The 14100-nt window shown below is 39.5% G+C and overlaps 1 protein-coding gene across 9 annotated transcripts in view; it reads left to right on the top strand.

Moving 5' to 3' along the window:
- Positions 1–1162: 1162 nt before the first annotated feature.
- Positions 1163–14100, top strand: part of UBR2 (ubiquitin protein ligase E3 component n-recognin 2) — a 143588-nt gene continuing 130650 nt past the window's right edge. For 3 of the 9 annotated variants that reach the window (XM_064597607.1, XM_064597608.1, XM_064597609.1), the window contains exons 1-2: positions 1164–1579; positions 8976–9235. In XM_064597607.1, the coding sequence (XP_064453677.1) occupies positions 1502–1579; positions 8976–9235 (338 nt within the window). In that variant the 5' untranslated portion in view covers positions 1164–1501. Of the gene's footprint in view, positions 1580–8975; positions 9236–14100 lie in introns of those variants that run through there. The other 6 variants (XM_064597604.1, XM_064597606.1, XM_064597605.1 and 3 more) reach the window with 3 other exon arrangements.

Raw genomic sequence — 14100 nt, forward strand, 5'->3', positions numbered from 1 at the left:
ACAGCGAGAGAGGGAACACAAGCTGAGGGAGTGGGAGAGGGAGAAGCAGGCTTCCCGCGGAGCAGGGAGCCTGATGTGGGGCTTGATCCCAGGACTCTGGGATCATGACCTGAGCCGGGGGCAGACGCATAACCGACTGAGCCACTCAGGCGCCCCTTAAGTTTGAATTTCTAATCTTACTTTTATTTTCAAAAGTGATAGCAAGACTTATTTGAACTGTGAGATTATGGGTAATTTTTATTTCCTAATAAAAAAAGCAAAAACAAAACACTTGGTTAATATTATTGTTAAAACAATAACAACAAAAATATTTCCCTGGATTGGGTCAGTTTTTTTTGTTTGTTTGTTTGTTTGTTTTGCCTAATTCACAATTTTCTCAGAATAAATTAGCATGTTTGATAAAATGTGTAAGCAATTTTCTGATAAACTCTAAAGGAACTGAAGATTTGTTCTAAGAAACCCACTCACCCAGCTGTCAGTCAAGACCCTAATTAACTCTAACCAAACGTAATTTTCTTTTGTACCTAATCTATTTTTATAAAATGTCCCTATCAAGAGTAAATCTTTTTAGACTTGGCTTGGTAGGCTACTTCTCCTTTGCAGCAACATTTATAATAAATTTTGATAAAAGGCCATAACTAAATTACCTGGAAATGTTTTCTTTAACAGAATTTAAGTATGTTTTAAACCCTTAAAAATATCTGGGTAATGTCCACCTCAGTTACGGTCTAAAAGACGAAGGCATGATGAACGACAGGGCCATAGAACTATAGGAATAGAATGTAATTCTTTCATTCTTTCCACGAGTATCTTACTGTCTACCTATGCCAGGCTTTGAAAAGTACTTTAGTGTCTACCACGCGCCGGGCACCATTCTAGGATCTATGGCTACAAACAGGAACAAATGGAGTTGAGGGGAATAAAACTACAGTTCCCACAATGTCTTGCTCTTCTGCTTCTTCCCAGGTGAGCGCTTCTTTTCGCTAGTTTCTTCCCAGGATTCTAGTTGTACAGGAAAGCCCCGCCCGCTTATCTGCCATTTGCCCATGCTGTGGTTAGAAGATGGACTACAACTCCCATAATGCCTTCGCCCCCCGCCCCCATAAGGGCTCCACCTGCTTTCCGGCCGTGGGGCGGAGGACTACAGTTCCCAGGCTACTCTGCTTCCTCTTTTGGGTGTTATTGCCCGTTTCCCGGTGCCGGACGCGGTAGAAGCTAGCGAGAGTGCCAGGTCCTGGGTTCTCTGTGTCCTTCTCCGGGGCAGGGACGAGGCAGTGACCTGACTCTTGGGCGCCGAGCCCGGGAGGGAGCGCAGGAGGCCGCTTTCCCTCCTGTCCGGCTTACCTCACCCTACTCTCCTTCTTCCCCACCCGCGGCCGCCTGGACGACTCCGGACTGACTGCCTGGGACACGGGTGGCAGTCTCGGCAGTTGGGGCTGTGGCGAGGCCGCGGCCCTCGGGGCGGCGGTAGCGGCGTCAGCGCTGGGGAGAAGGAGAGAAGATGGCGTCGGAGCTGGAGCCCGAGGTGCAGGCCATCGACCGGAGTTTGCTGGAATGTTCGGCTGAGGAGACCGCGGGGGTGAGTGCCGGGACCCGGGCGGGGACGTTCGGCCCTCGCAGGCCGCTCCCCGGGGGAGGAACTGACTCCTGGAAATCTTGGAGCAGCCCGGCCCAGACTTGGGGCAGCGACCTCGCCGGGCTCTCAGGCCTCGCCTTGTATGTGGGTAACGGGCCGGGGAGGCCACCGAGCCTGCTCCTCTCCTTCCTGTCTTCTAATAGCCGGCCGAGCCGTTCTGTGCGCCAGCCACCTTTGCCTTCCCTTTCTGCCTAGGAGAACCGACAGCTCTTCCATTATTCCTCTTTTCCCCCCACACTCACATTAGGTCCCCAGCCCTTTTTGCCAGCCCCTTGAAGAGGGGAAAGGAAGACACTTCCTGGTTTGGGGGTATAATCGCCCTACATTTTTTGCCTAATTCCTTTTCCGCAGATTAGGGGAACATTCCCTCCTCCACCGAAACATGCTACCCGAACCGGGTTCCTACTTTGTTCTGGGACTGCCCTAGGCACCAGAGGATGCAAACGACACTGTTTTCCCTTTATCCCCCGTTCAGTTCATTTTTGCACCGGTTTGGTCAGTCGACAGCGTTGATGAATGTGCGGAAAGTGGTGTCTGGGCATGTTTACTGAATGTGAGAAAGCAGTAGTGGAGGCTGGGAGATTAAAAAAATAATTTATCTAGGAGTTGGGGATAATTGGGTGGAAAAGAATTGTTACATAACTTTGAGAGAGCAGCTTTCAACAAATAGAAACCAATAAAGTGAGGTTTGGTCACAGCATAGTGGAAGCAGTTAAACCCCAAACTTAAACCATTCAAACCCAGTATTGTAATGAAAGTATATTATGAATATGCTCGTGTAAGTAGCAGAGTTATAAAATGATTTCTTTAATAAACTTGATGGCATCTTTGCTCAAGAAGGACCGGGAACACCAACAGAGCAAATTGTCCAGAATGATTATGAATGGACCAAAACAACCTAGGCCTCACCTCTAAGGTCTCCAATTTAAAAAGCTTAGTTTATGGGGAGGGAGTGGTCTTTGAACACTTGTCAACAATCTTAATGTTATGAACAAAATTTTAGTGGGGCCCTTTGGGTTTGTTGGTCAGTGAGGAGTTCTTTGTGTGAATTGATGAGGACCCTAAAGTCAGAGTGGAAGCAATGGACAGGAGTAGAGATGGAAAGTTTCCTACGTTGTTGAATGATGACTCTTGGATTTTTTTTTTTTTAAACCAACTTGTTTAGTGTAGATCTGTTTTCATTTACTTTCTACTTAATATCGCAACAACCTGGGAATTTTCATCCCGCATCTGCCTTTCATTTATCAAAGAGATTTGAAAAAAGAAAAAGTGTTACAAGTAAACAGTAAAATGGTCAGAATGACAGCTATTCCCAATCTGTCACTCTGTCGATATCCATATTGATATTTTAATCTGTTGTCTGCCTCAAAGTGTTGTTGTTCTTACTCCCACCAAATTCTGTGCATGTTGGCCCAGGCTGTGTGCTTTATTTTTCCAATGCTGAAAGTGCAAGCTATTAAGTGATTGGAGTTTCTCCAACTTGTTGAAGTTCCTGTGGAAACCAGTTATAAACGGTGTTAGAGACCAGTGCAATACTTGTGCAGTGAAATTCTCAGGCAGATGCAGTGGGAGAAGTTAAGGGAAAAGCAAAAAAAATTTATTAATTTGGACTTAATTTGAGTTGGTGAAGATCACAACCTGAGCTACATTTTACTTTTGTTCTGTTTACTTTTAAATGGCTTTCTGAACAATAAGATGAAAAAATATTTAGTCTAAAGACCAACAAAAGTCCTTAAAGAAGATGCAGACTAATATTAAAATACAAGGTTCTGGGACACCTGGGTAGCTGGGTCATTAAGCATCAGCCTTTGGCTCAGGTCATGATCCCAGGGTCCTGGGATCAAGCCCTACACTGGGCTCCCTGCTCCGCGGGAAGCGTGCTTCTCCCTCCCCACTCCCCCTGCTTGTGTTCCCTATCTCGCTGTGTCTCTGTCAAACAAATAAATAAATAAAATCTTTAAAAAAATAAATAAAATACAAGGTTCTTCCAGCTATATAACCTGGCCTTACTTTGTGAGGGGTTTATTGTTTGTATTTAGTTAAAACCACGTAACACTTAAAACTGTTCTTTCAGCTTAGGCTACAGCACATCTCTTTATCACAAATTAAAATGAATTAATAAAGTTTTGTTAGGTTAAAAGTAAATTTTAGAGTAAACAAAGCAGTTATTGCAGCCTTTAGACGTTTGTTACTGGTAATTTGTGGGATCACATCCATTTAAAATTACTTAATAAGGTTAATGTCACTTTTCTCACACTTGGTTTACACACTGCTTTTTAAATTTCTATTATGAAGAGGAAGGACTTTTTGTGATCTTATGTATCCTAACAAGCATGCCTCACAAATAAAGCATTTGAGCACTCTCTTTGATAATTGTAAGCTTATCAGTTATCTTAAAGAGGCCCTCTCTTCTCAGTTTTCTCCTTTTCTTGGTGGAATTGATTGCACAGCAGTATGACTTTCCCAGCACTTTTCTAGTCTATCTACATTTTTTGCTCCACAGATTTTATTATAATGTGTTCCAGTGAATGATTGTGATTTAAGAAGTACATATATTGTTTTTATTTATCACAAATTAAAAAATTTGTGAGGACATGCATTTTAATTTCTCTTGGGCATTCATTATAGAAGTTTTATGTCTGTATTGGATATTTTTTGCTTTTAAGTTTTGACAGTTTTATACATAATTCACATATATAAATTCAATTCAGTGGGTTTTTAGTATATTCACAGTTGTGCAACTGTCAACACAACTTTAGAACATTTTCATCACCCCAAAAAAGAAATCCTATACCTATCAGTAGTCACTCCCTGTTTTCCTCTAAACTCCCAAACTGAACTACTTACCTATTTTCTGCCTCCATCGATTTGCTTATTCTGGAAATTTCATATAGCTGGAATCATAACAATATGTTGTCTTTTTTACATGTTTCTTTCACTTAGCAAATGTTTTCAAGGTTCAACCTTGTAGTATATATCAATACCTCATTCCTTTTTATTGCCAAATGATATTTCATTATATATAATGTATTTTATTTGTCCATTCATCAGTTGATGGACATTTGGGTTGTTTCCACTTTTTGGATATTATGAATCATGCTGCTGTGAACATTTGTGTCCATTTTTGTGAGGACATGCATTTTAATTTCTCTTGGGCATATACCCAGGCATGGAATTGCTGGGTTCTATGGTAATTTTATGCTTAATGTCTTGGGGAACCACTAAACTGCTTTTCAGAGTGACTGCATCATTTTACACTTTCACCAGCAGTATGTGAGGGTTCCAGAAAATTTCTGCACATCCTTGCCAATATTACTATTGTCTTTTTGATTATAGTCATTCTATTGACTGTGAAGTGGTATCGCATTGTAGTTTTGATTTGTATTTCCCTTATGACTGTTGATGCTGAACATCTTTTCATGAGCTTATTGACTGTACATCTTTAGAAGTGTCAATTCAGGTCTTTAGCTTATTTTTAAATTAGATTTTTTTCTTTTATTATTGAGTTTATATATTATTTTGATTTGTGAATGCTTTTACTTCATTTCTGGAACTCTTAATATGATTTGTTTAAAATTTTTCTTAATATAGGCTTAAAAACTTCATTTCAGCGCTAGTGATTATTGTTTATTTATTTATTTATTTATTTTTAAAAGATTTTATTTATTTATTTGAGAGAGAGAATGAGAGAGAGCATATGAGAGGGGTTAGGGTCAGAGGGAGAAGCAGACTCTCCGCCAAGCAGGGAGCCCGATGTGGGACTCCATCCAGGGACTCCAGGATCATGACCTGAGCCGAAGGCAGTGGCTTAACCAACTGAGCCACCCAGGCGCCCGTGATTATTGTTTATAATTAACTTACATGTTGGTGATTCTTGTTTGATAACAAAATCAAATGTGGTTAAAGGATACAATTTTAATGGGGTAAAAAATAATAATTAGATACTGTAAGAAAAGGCTAACCTCTAGGGATTCTTTCATTTTTATGTTTATCATACCTGCTCTCTATCCCAAGGCTTAAATTTAGCATTCAAAAAAGGAAAGCTCCTGGAAACATTGTCATAACATGTTTACTTTAGTGGAATGAGTTGACAGTTTTCTTTACTTCCCTTATGGAGGACTTCTGATAAGATAGTGCTTATTACTTTGTTGTGCACATTGGTGTGACAGCCACAAGTGTCTGAAATAAAGACAAATTAACATGCAACCAAATCAGAAATCTCAATAGTTTTTCCTGTTGACAAAACAGTTACAGTTAGCTTATGTTAGTGAGAATAGGAAAAGTTACTGATTTTATTCTTTTAAGAAATATGTGAGTCATTATTGTGAAAGGTGGCCAAAAAAATTTTTCCTCCTGCTCAATTTCTCTTCACAATTTTTTCTAATCTGTACTGTTGCCAGTCACTAATTCAATATTTCTGGTATAGAATTCTCATGTAAAGGTACTTCACTTTATATATTGTTTAAATTTAATGAAGTTTAAAATGCCCATTGTAGATCCCAAATCTGTTAGGTGGTTTTAAATTTGAAGCATATGCTTGCTTTTCTTAAACCAGATATTTATATCTTCTTAATAACTTATAATAATATATTACAAACAGTATTTAGGATGAAATTTTACTAATAATATGTAATATATTACCAGCAAATATTATATACGGTAATATGCTATATTATATATAACAATATATAATAAATGTTACAGTAATATAGTATAAATATATAACATAGTAAATATTATATAAAATATTTCATATAAGGTTGCTGATTTTTTTTTCTTAACCAGAAGCTGATAACTAGTTTCTGAATTTTTTGTTTAAGGAATCTATGAACAGGGGGGTGCCTTACTGGCTCCTTTGGTAGAGCATGCGACTCTTAATCTCCAGGTCATGAGTTCAAGCACCATGTTGGGCATGAAATCTACTTAAAAAAAAAAAAAAATCTATGAACAAATTTGACCTATCAGTGCTGTTGGAGCCACAAAACACATAATTTCTTTTAGAAAGCATCACCTTTTATTCTCCCTGGATTAAAATGCTGCAAAAGTGGTGGAGTGGGAGAGGGAGAAGCAGGCTTCCTGCTGAGCAGGGAGCCCGATGCGGGGCTCGATCCCAGGACCCTGGGATCATGACCTGAGCCGAAGGCAGACGCTTAACGACTGAGCCACCCAGGCGCCCCAACCCATCCTTTTATAATGCTGAACTTAGTGTGTGTGTGTAATTTTGATTGCAAATCACTTCTTTAAAGAGAGATAATCCTTAATCCTGTGGGATTATCTCCCAAGAAGTGCTGTTGTTTTAAGAGTAATTTAGTCTCTTTCTCCTTGCATAAAGCAAACAAATAAATTGGTAACATTTGAAGAAGATAGTTTCTCTTCAGGGGTGAAGTTTTTCAGTGTGTGCCCTTGCAAGGGCAAGACCAGCGGGGATGACATTTTTGCACTAATCTTCGTGAAAGATGGGAGTGGGGGCTTTGGACCAGAGTAGTGGGGATGGTGCCTGTGGAGATGGAGACAAAAAAAATAGAGTCAACAGATTAGTAGGAAGCCTGATAGACAAGACATGATCAATTGGATGTTGGGTTGAAGAAGAAGGAAGATTTTCAGGTTTTTCTGGTGTGGATACTTAGGTAGATGCTTGTATCTAAAATAGGGAAAGGAAGTGGAGAAAATAGGTTTTTGAGGAGGGGTAGTGGAGATCATAAGTTCAGTTTTAGACCTTTTGAGTTGGTGTTTGAATCAGGAGAAACTTTCTTGTTTCTCTCTACACTTACCAATACTTGTGGCCACCGAATGTGTGAGTTTTTTCCCCATACCAAGCAATTCTCTAATTCCCTACAGACACCAAGTGGGTGTCCTACAATTCAGTTCAATTCTGACACCATACACCTGGAGTTAGCATCAGATCCCACAGATTAAGGGCTCAGTCCCACGAGACTGACCCCCTCACTACTTAAGATGCCAATCACAAGCAGTGGGTCCTCAGGTTACCTAGAACTTCTGTCTGACTTGGCTACAAATCAAGGGTTCCCATGACCCCCTCTTTGGGTTCAGTAATTTGCTAGGATGGCTCACAGAACTCAGGGAAATGGTTTATTTACTAGATTACTGGTTTATGGTAAAATGATACAACTCAGGAACAGCAGGTGGAAAAGATGCATAGAGCAAGGTATGTGGGAAGGGGTTCAGAGCTTCCATGCTGTATCTTGGTGCACCAGCACTTCTGTGTTCACCATTCCAGAAGCTCTTTGAACCCCAACATAGAAATTTTTATGGAAGCTTCATTATGTAAGCATAATTGAATAAATCATTGGCTGTTAATGATTAGCTTAACTGCCACCCCCTCTCCCCTCCCTGAGGTTGGGGGTGGAGGTTGTTATTTCCAACCTTCTTATCACATGGTTTGTTCCCTTGGCAACCAGGTCTCCATCCCTCGGGGCTTTCCAAAAGTCATCTCATTAACCTCAGCCCTAATTCAGTTGAAAGGAGATTAATTATCACAGGTAGTTGGACATAAAAGTTTGGGACAGAAAAGTGGCTTTTGTTTTTGAGCAGGGAGAGCAAAGGGGAAAGGATTTATAGAGAGGTTGATCAGGGGAAGAAGGCATAATTGATAATAACAAAGTCTCTTGTGGATTCTATTCATAAGAGACTGGTATATCATTTATTAATCAATGAGAAGTGTAAGTAGGTATAGTGTAAGGCTGTTCATGTTCACTGCATGCTCTTCCTATCAGCAAACTGACATGAGACTCCAAATCACAATCAGTATATCATTTGAGCAAAGCGTTAGAAAGGAAGTCAGATGGGCGTAATGGCTCGTGTCTTATATGATGATTTGTTGTGGTCATTTTCTTATAACTGCCTACAGAAGGTTACTTCAAGAGTAATTTTGAGGAGAGGGATCATTTCACTTTAAGTAAAGTAGAATTCTGAAATACTTGGCATTTTATTTTATTTTATTTAAGATTTTATTTATTTATTTGACAGAGAGAGAGAGCGAGAGCAGGAATACAAGCCAGGGGGAGTGGGAGAGGGAGAAGCAGGCTTCCCACGGAGCAGGGAGCCCGATGCAGGGCTCAATCCCAGGACCCTGGGATCATGACCTGAGCCAAAGGCAGATGCTTAACAACTGAGCCACCCACGCGCCCCAATACTTGGCATTTTAATAAAGTTCTGAATGAATTTTACCCTTTTTGGAAAGAAAACATACAGTTATGAGTGATGTGAACAAAATAATTTATATGACTCTCTTATCATTGAATATATAGTAGGTTTATCCAAATTAGCAGTTTGGCATTATTTAAAACTAATTTTTCTTTTTCTTTTTTTTTTTTTAAAGAAATGGCTGCAAGCAACTGACCTCACTAGAGAAGTGTACCAGCATTTAGCCCACTATGTACCCCAAATCTACTGCAGGGGTCCTAACCCTTTTCCACAGAAGGAGGACATGCTGGCACAGCATGTTTTGTTGGGACCAATGGAATGGTACCTTTGTGGTGAAGATCCTGCATTTGGATTTCCAAAACTTGAACAAGCAAACAAACCGTCTCATCTTTGTGGTCGTGTTTTTAAAGTAGGAGAGCCTACATACTCTTGCAGGTAAGATATTGTAATTTTCTTTCTAAAAGGCTCATTTTTACTTTTTTTTCTGAAACTTTATGTTTCTGTTTTAAAATTATGAAATACATATATATTAAGAAAGTCTACACAACAAATATATATGGTTTATTAAATAATCATGAAACAAATATTCATGTAACTATTTTCCAGGTCAAGAACTAGAACATCATCAGCATTCCAGAAAACCACAGAATGCTTTCTTCCTTCCCTGTATTTAACCGCTGCCCTGACTCTTATAATAATTACTTCTTTGCTTTTCTTGATAGTTTTCTAGTTAGTGATTTTTTTTTAATGTTGAGAATTGATTATACAAGGACAGAAGATGGAGAGGAAGGTGCCTTGTCTCCTTTAAAACCATCTATTCCTATTTCACAGAACTAGTCATTGTGAACAGTTTCTTATGTATCCTTCCAGAATTTTTTTATGCATATTCAAGCCCATATATATGGCTATCTTATACGTACATGCAAGCATACATACAAAAGGGAGTATGTGTTACATATTCTGGGCTAAATTTTCCTTTCTCTAACAAAATCTTGACTTCTGTCCATATCAGCTGATATAGCTAGATAATATTCCATTGCGTGGATGTACTATTTATAGAGGCATTATGTAACATTTCCTTAACACTTTTTCCTATAAGACTTAAATTTAGTAAGTTCAGTTTTGGTTAAGGCCTATAGGTGTCTATGGTAGTCTTTCTTCATAAGCATGGTTAGAATACCAGTGGAGATCTTCTTATATTTTGAAATACTGTTAGATTTAGTTTTTTGTTTGTCTTTATAAAAACTTCTTTGAGTTCTCTATTGATGTTTGAAGGAATAGATTTAGTTTAATGTCACAGTGTACAGACAAGGAAACTGAGATCCACTTGTTCCAATAATGTCTTTTGTAGCAAAAAGGTCCATTTCCAACACATGTATTTGAATGTCATATCTTTTTTTTTTAATAAAGATTTTATTTATTTATTTGACAGAGAGAGACACAGCGAGAGAGGGAACACAAGCAGGGGGAGTGGGAGAGGGAGAAGCAGGCTTCCCGCCGAGCAGGGAGCCCGATGCGGGGCTCAGTCCCGGGACCCTGGGATCTTGACCTGAGCCAAAGGCAAGTGCTTAAGGACTGAGCCACCCAGGCACCCCTAAGCCAGTTATTTTTTTAAATGTCCATTTGGGTTTGTCTGACCCACTTTATGATTGGAGTCAGGTTGCATCTTTCACAGGAATATCACATAAATCACATGTTCTTATTCTCATTTTACACTATCAAGTAGCATGTGATTTTGATTTGTTTGATAACTGGTGATATTAATTTTGATCACTTGATTAAGGGGATGTCTACAAGACTTCTCTACTGTGAATTTACTCTTTTACCCCTTGTAAACAGTAAGTATTTTGTGGGGAGGTACTCTAAACTATTAAACATCCTGTTTCTTACCAACATTCATTTTATTCATATTTTTATTTCAGTATGTATTCATGGAAGGCCATTATTCTTGCGTTCAAATAGTTCTAGATTTGACCAGTTGAGGCCCTTCAAGCTGTCTTCTTTGTTCTTTTCATGTCCCCATCATTCTTTGAACACTTTCTTGTTCTAACACAAGATGTTTAGGGCACATCTAGGACTTCCTCCTGCCCCAGACCTGAAATCAGTCATTTCTTTAAGGAGCCTGGTTCCTTTTCAGTAGACATTAGTGTTAAGAAATAAGATACTAGGTGTGCTTGTTGCTATTGGTATGTCACTAATCCCAGGCCCTCTCAGTAGATCTGTAATTTATATATTTCTACAGATACATATTGAAAGAAGTATTGAAAATCATGCATTTACAGTAATCTCTCCGGTTTCAGTCCAATGCCATAGGCTTCTCTCTTGTTTTCTCCCTTTGCATATTTGTAACTTCCTTCTCTGGTGAATCTGATTCTCATTATCCTGGAAAAATTTATTTGATGATTTACTTATATACAACCATTCTTCGCTGCAGCTGCCACTGCCTTATCCCATTTGGGCTGCACACCCTATGCTGGGTCATGGTAGCTTTCCCCCACCTCTCGTTAGGGCAGATCTAAAAGAAGTCTTTAAGACACATGGTCACAGCCTTTGTGTTGAATCAGCTGGTTGTCTGCCTTGACAAGAAGTCCAGAGTCCTCTAGCGCTGTTTGCTGGACTTGAGGTATCTTTGTGGCACTCTTGATTCCATAGCAGCCATTCTCTGAAGAGTGTCACCCTCTGTGTGTGCAGCCCAACCCTCCACCAAGAACTCATCCGTAGGTGACCTCCACATAGACTTCTGTCCTTTCCTGACCCCTCCCGTCCTCATACATTCCCGCTCTGGTGCCCTGACCCAAGGCTTCTAGCTCTTTTACCTGCCCCCAAATTTGATCTAGTCTCAGCTCAGTGGGACCTTCCTGCACTGCTTAGATTCTAGCTCACTGTGCCACAGGTGGGAATTTACCCCCTTGGTGAGAGAGTCTTAGGTATTCATCTAGTTTTATGGCTGTGTAGAGTAGAAGGCTGGTTGAGTACCAGTTACTCTGCTGTAACCAGAAGTGGAAGTCCCAATATTTATTTTAACAAAGAAAGTTGCTTATGTTTGTTGAGCACCTTCTAGGTGCCACATTTAAGGCCAAGTGCTTAATATGAAATCATGCTTAATCCATCTACAAAGTTCTGAGATAATACCCCGGAGGAGACTGAGGCTCAGAGTGGTTAAGTGACTTACCTGCATTCATAAAAATTGAAACCAGGGCTCTCAGACTCTAAAGTCCATTATCTTTTCATTTTACCTTTCTTTGATTCTCATATATTGATTGGCCTCTTATGAATTTTTCATTCATATTCAGTAAAAGGAGAGGAAAAAATAGGAAAAATGTTCTGTTTTTTTTTACAACTAAATCTGTCTAATTCCTAAATTCTGAGAGATGTTCTTTGTTGTTAAAATATTTGCATATGAAGTGAAGACAATGAACTAGGTAGTTTTGTTTTTTAATGTTTTCAGAAAAAAATCAGCAGTCCTTTTTGTGGTCATTCTACTGGTCCCTGAAACTCAGAAATCTGGGAACTACACACTAACACTTGGTTCCTAAGCAGAAAATCAAGTTGCATTGTAGTACTTCTGTACTACAAAGTACCTGCAAAGAATATTAAATAAAAATATTTGGGCTGGCGAAAAAGCTTTTGGTGACAGTATTGTGAACTTGGCCTGAATCCTTATCTCCCTCATTATCCCCAGTTAGACTGTCTATAAGCTACTCTTTCCTCATTGCAGATGTTTGGCAATTTATAATAGCCTCATACATAATAGGTGCTCAGCAAATATTTGTTGAGGAAATGTCTGTTACGTTGTTCAAAGTACAGAAGACAGTTTTAAAGATATTTTGCTATTCCTACTTTAGTTAAATTGCTTGAGTATTCCTATTTTTTGCCCATTTCCATACCTGTCTGCTGGCAATATCATATTTATTGTAAGCCAGCTACTTTGGAAGATGTTCCACAGTCTTCAAAAGTGACTGTGGAATAGGCTTTTGGGAGTTTGGAGAAGTGGAGTGGGATCACAGGAGGAGGATTATATTCCCTTAATGAAAATGGTGCACTGAGGGCGCCTGGGTGGTTCAGTTGGTTAAGTGTTTGCCTTCGGCTCAGGTCATAATCCCAAGGTCCTGGGATCGAGTCCCATGTCGGGCCCCCCCCTGCTCTGCGGGGAGCCTGCTTCTCCCTCTGCCTCTGCCTGCCACTCCCCCTGCTTGTGCTCGCTCGCTGTCTATCAAATAAATAAATAAAATCTTAAAAAAAGAAAAGAAAATGGTGCACTGAAAAGCTGTATTGGAAGGTTAGTTGTGCATAAAGGATTTGTGGGTGAAACGAGTCAGAGATGACCTTAGTAGATTTTTTTCTGTATTACATGTGGTCAAGTTTGAACTTGGGTATGTCAGCCTGCTAGTTTCTCTGAGATATAAATTCATTTCACTATAGTCCGGGGGTTTAGGTTAATCTAGGATATTCTGTTCTGGATATTCTAACTGTGTATTAAGCGGTTGTGTGTAAATCAATGGGAAGGAAGGCACAGTGGGTAAAGGGAATGCCTCATGAGGAGAAAATTACCTTGTTGACATCATCTAAAGAGAGTCACGAGGGTATATTAAGGACAGAGAACACAAAGAACAGCCTCAGCTACTGCTTTTTAGAAATTAAAAACTTAACAGGCAAAACATGTATTTGGTTATATCTTTCAAAAGGTACAAAAGTGTATGCCATGAAAAATAACCTTCCTTCTCCACCCCTTAATTTCCCTGTTTCCTTATCCAGAAGTGACCGCCATTAGTAGTTTCTTGTGTATTCTTCCAGATATCCTATGCATTTGCAAGCATTTGTATTTTATTCAGTACATCCTAGCGTATCACTTAAGCTGTTTTCACCTTGCTTATATGAAAATTTGTCCTTAAAATTGTTACATAACATTAGAGAGAGAGTACGTGAGCTGACTTTGTCTTATGTTTTTAATGGCTGATTATTCTATTGTAGGATATTCTGTACTTACTAGCCTTCTATTAATAGACATTTAGGTGGTTTCTAGTATTATAAACAATACTGCACTGAATATCTTTGTATGTCTTTGTGCACATGTAGAAGTAGATCCCCAGGATACATGTCTGTAAGTAAAATTTCTGGGTCAAAGGATGCATACATTTATTTCTCTTTTAGTGACCAGTAGTAAAAACCTATAAAATGAAAAAGAGATGGGGGCACCTGGATGGCTCAGTCAGTTAAGTGTCTGCCTTCAGCTTGGGTCATGATCCCAGAGTCCTGGGATCGAGTCCCGCATCGGCCTCCCTGCTTGGCAGGGAACCTGC

This window comes from Mirounga angustirostris, unplaced genomic scaffold (assembly GCF_029215605.1).
Source record: "Mirounga angustirostris isolate CCGP_5_RB_7025 unplaced genomic scaffold, mMirAng1.0.hap1 SCAF_8, whole genome shotgun sequence".
NCBI lineage: Eukaryota > Metazoa > Chordata > Mammalia > Carnivora > Phocidae > Mirounga > Mirounga angustirostris.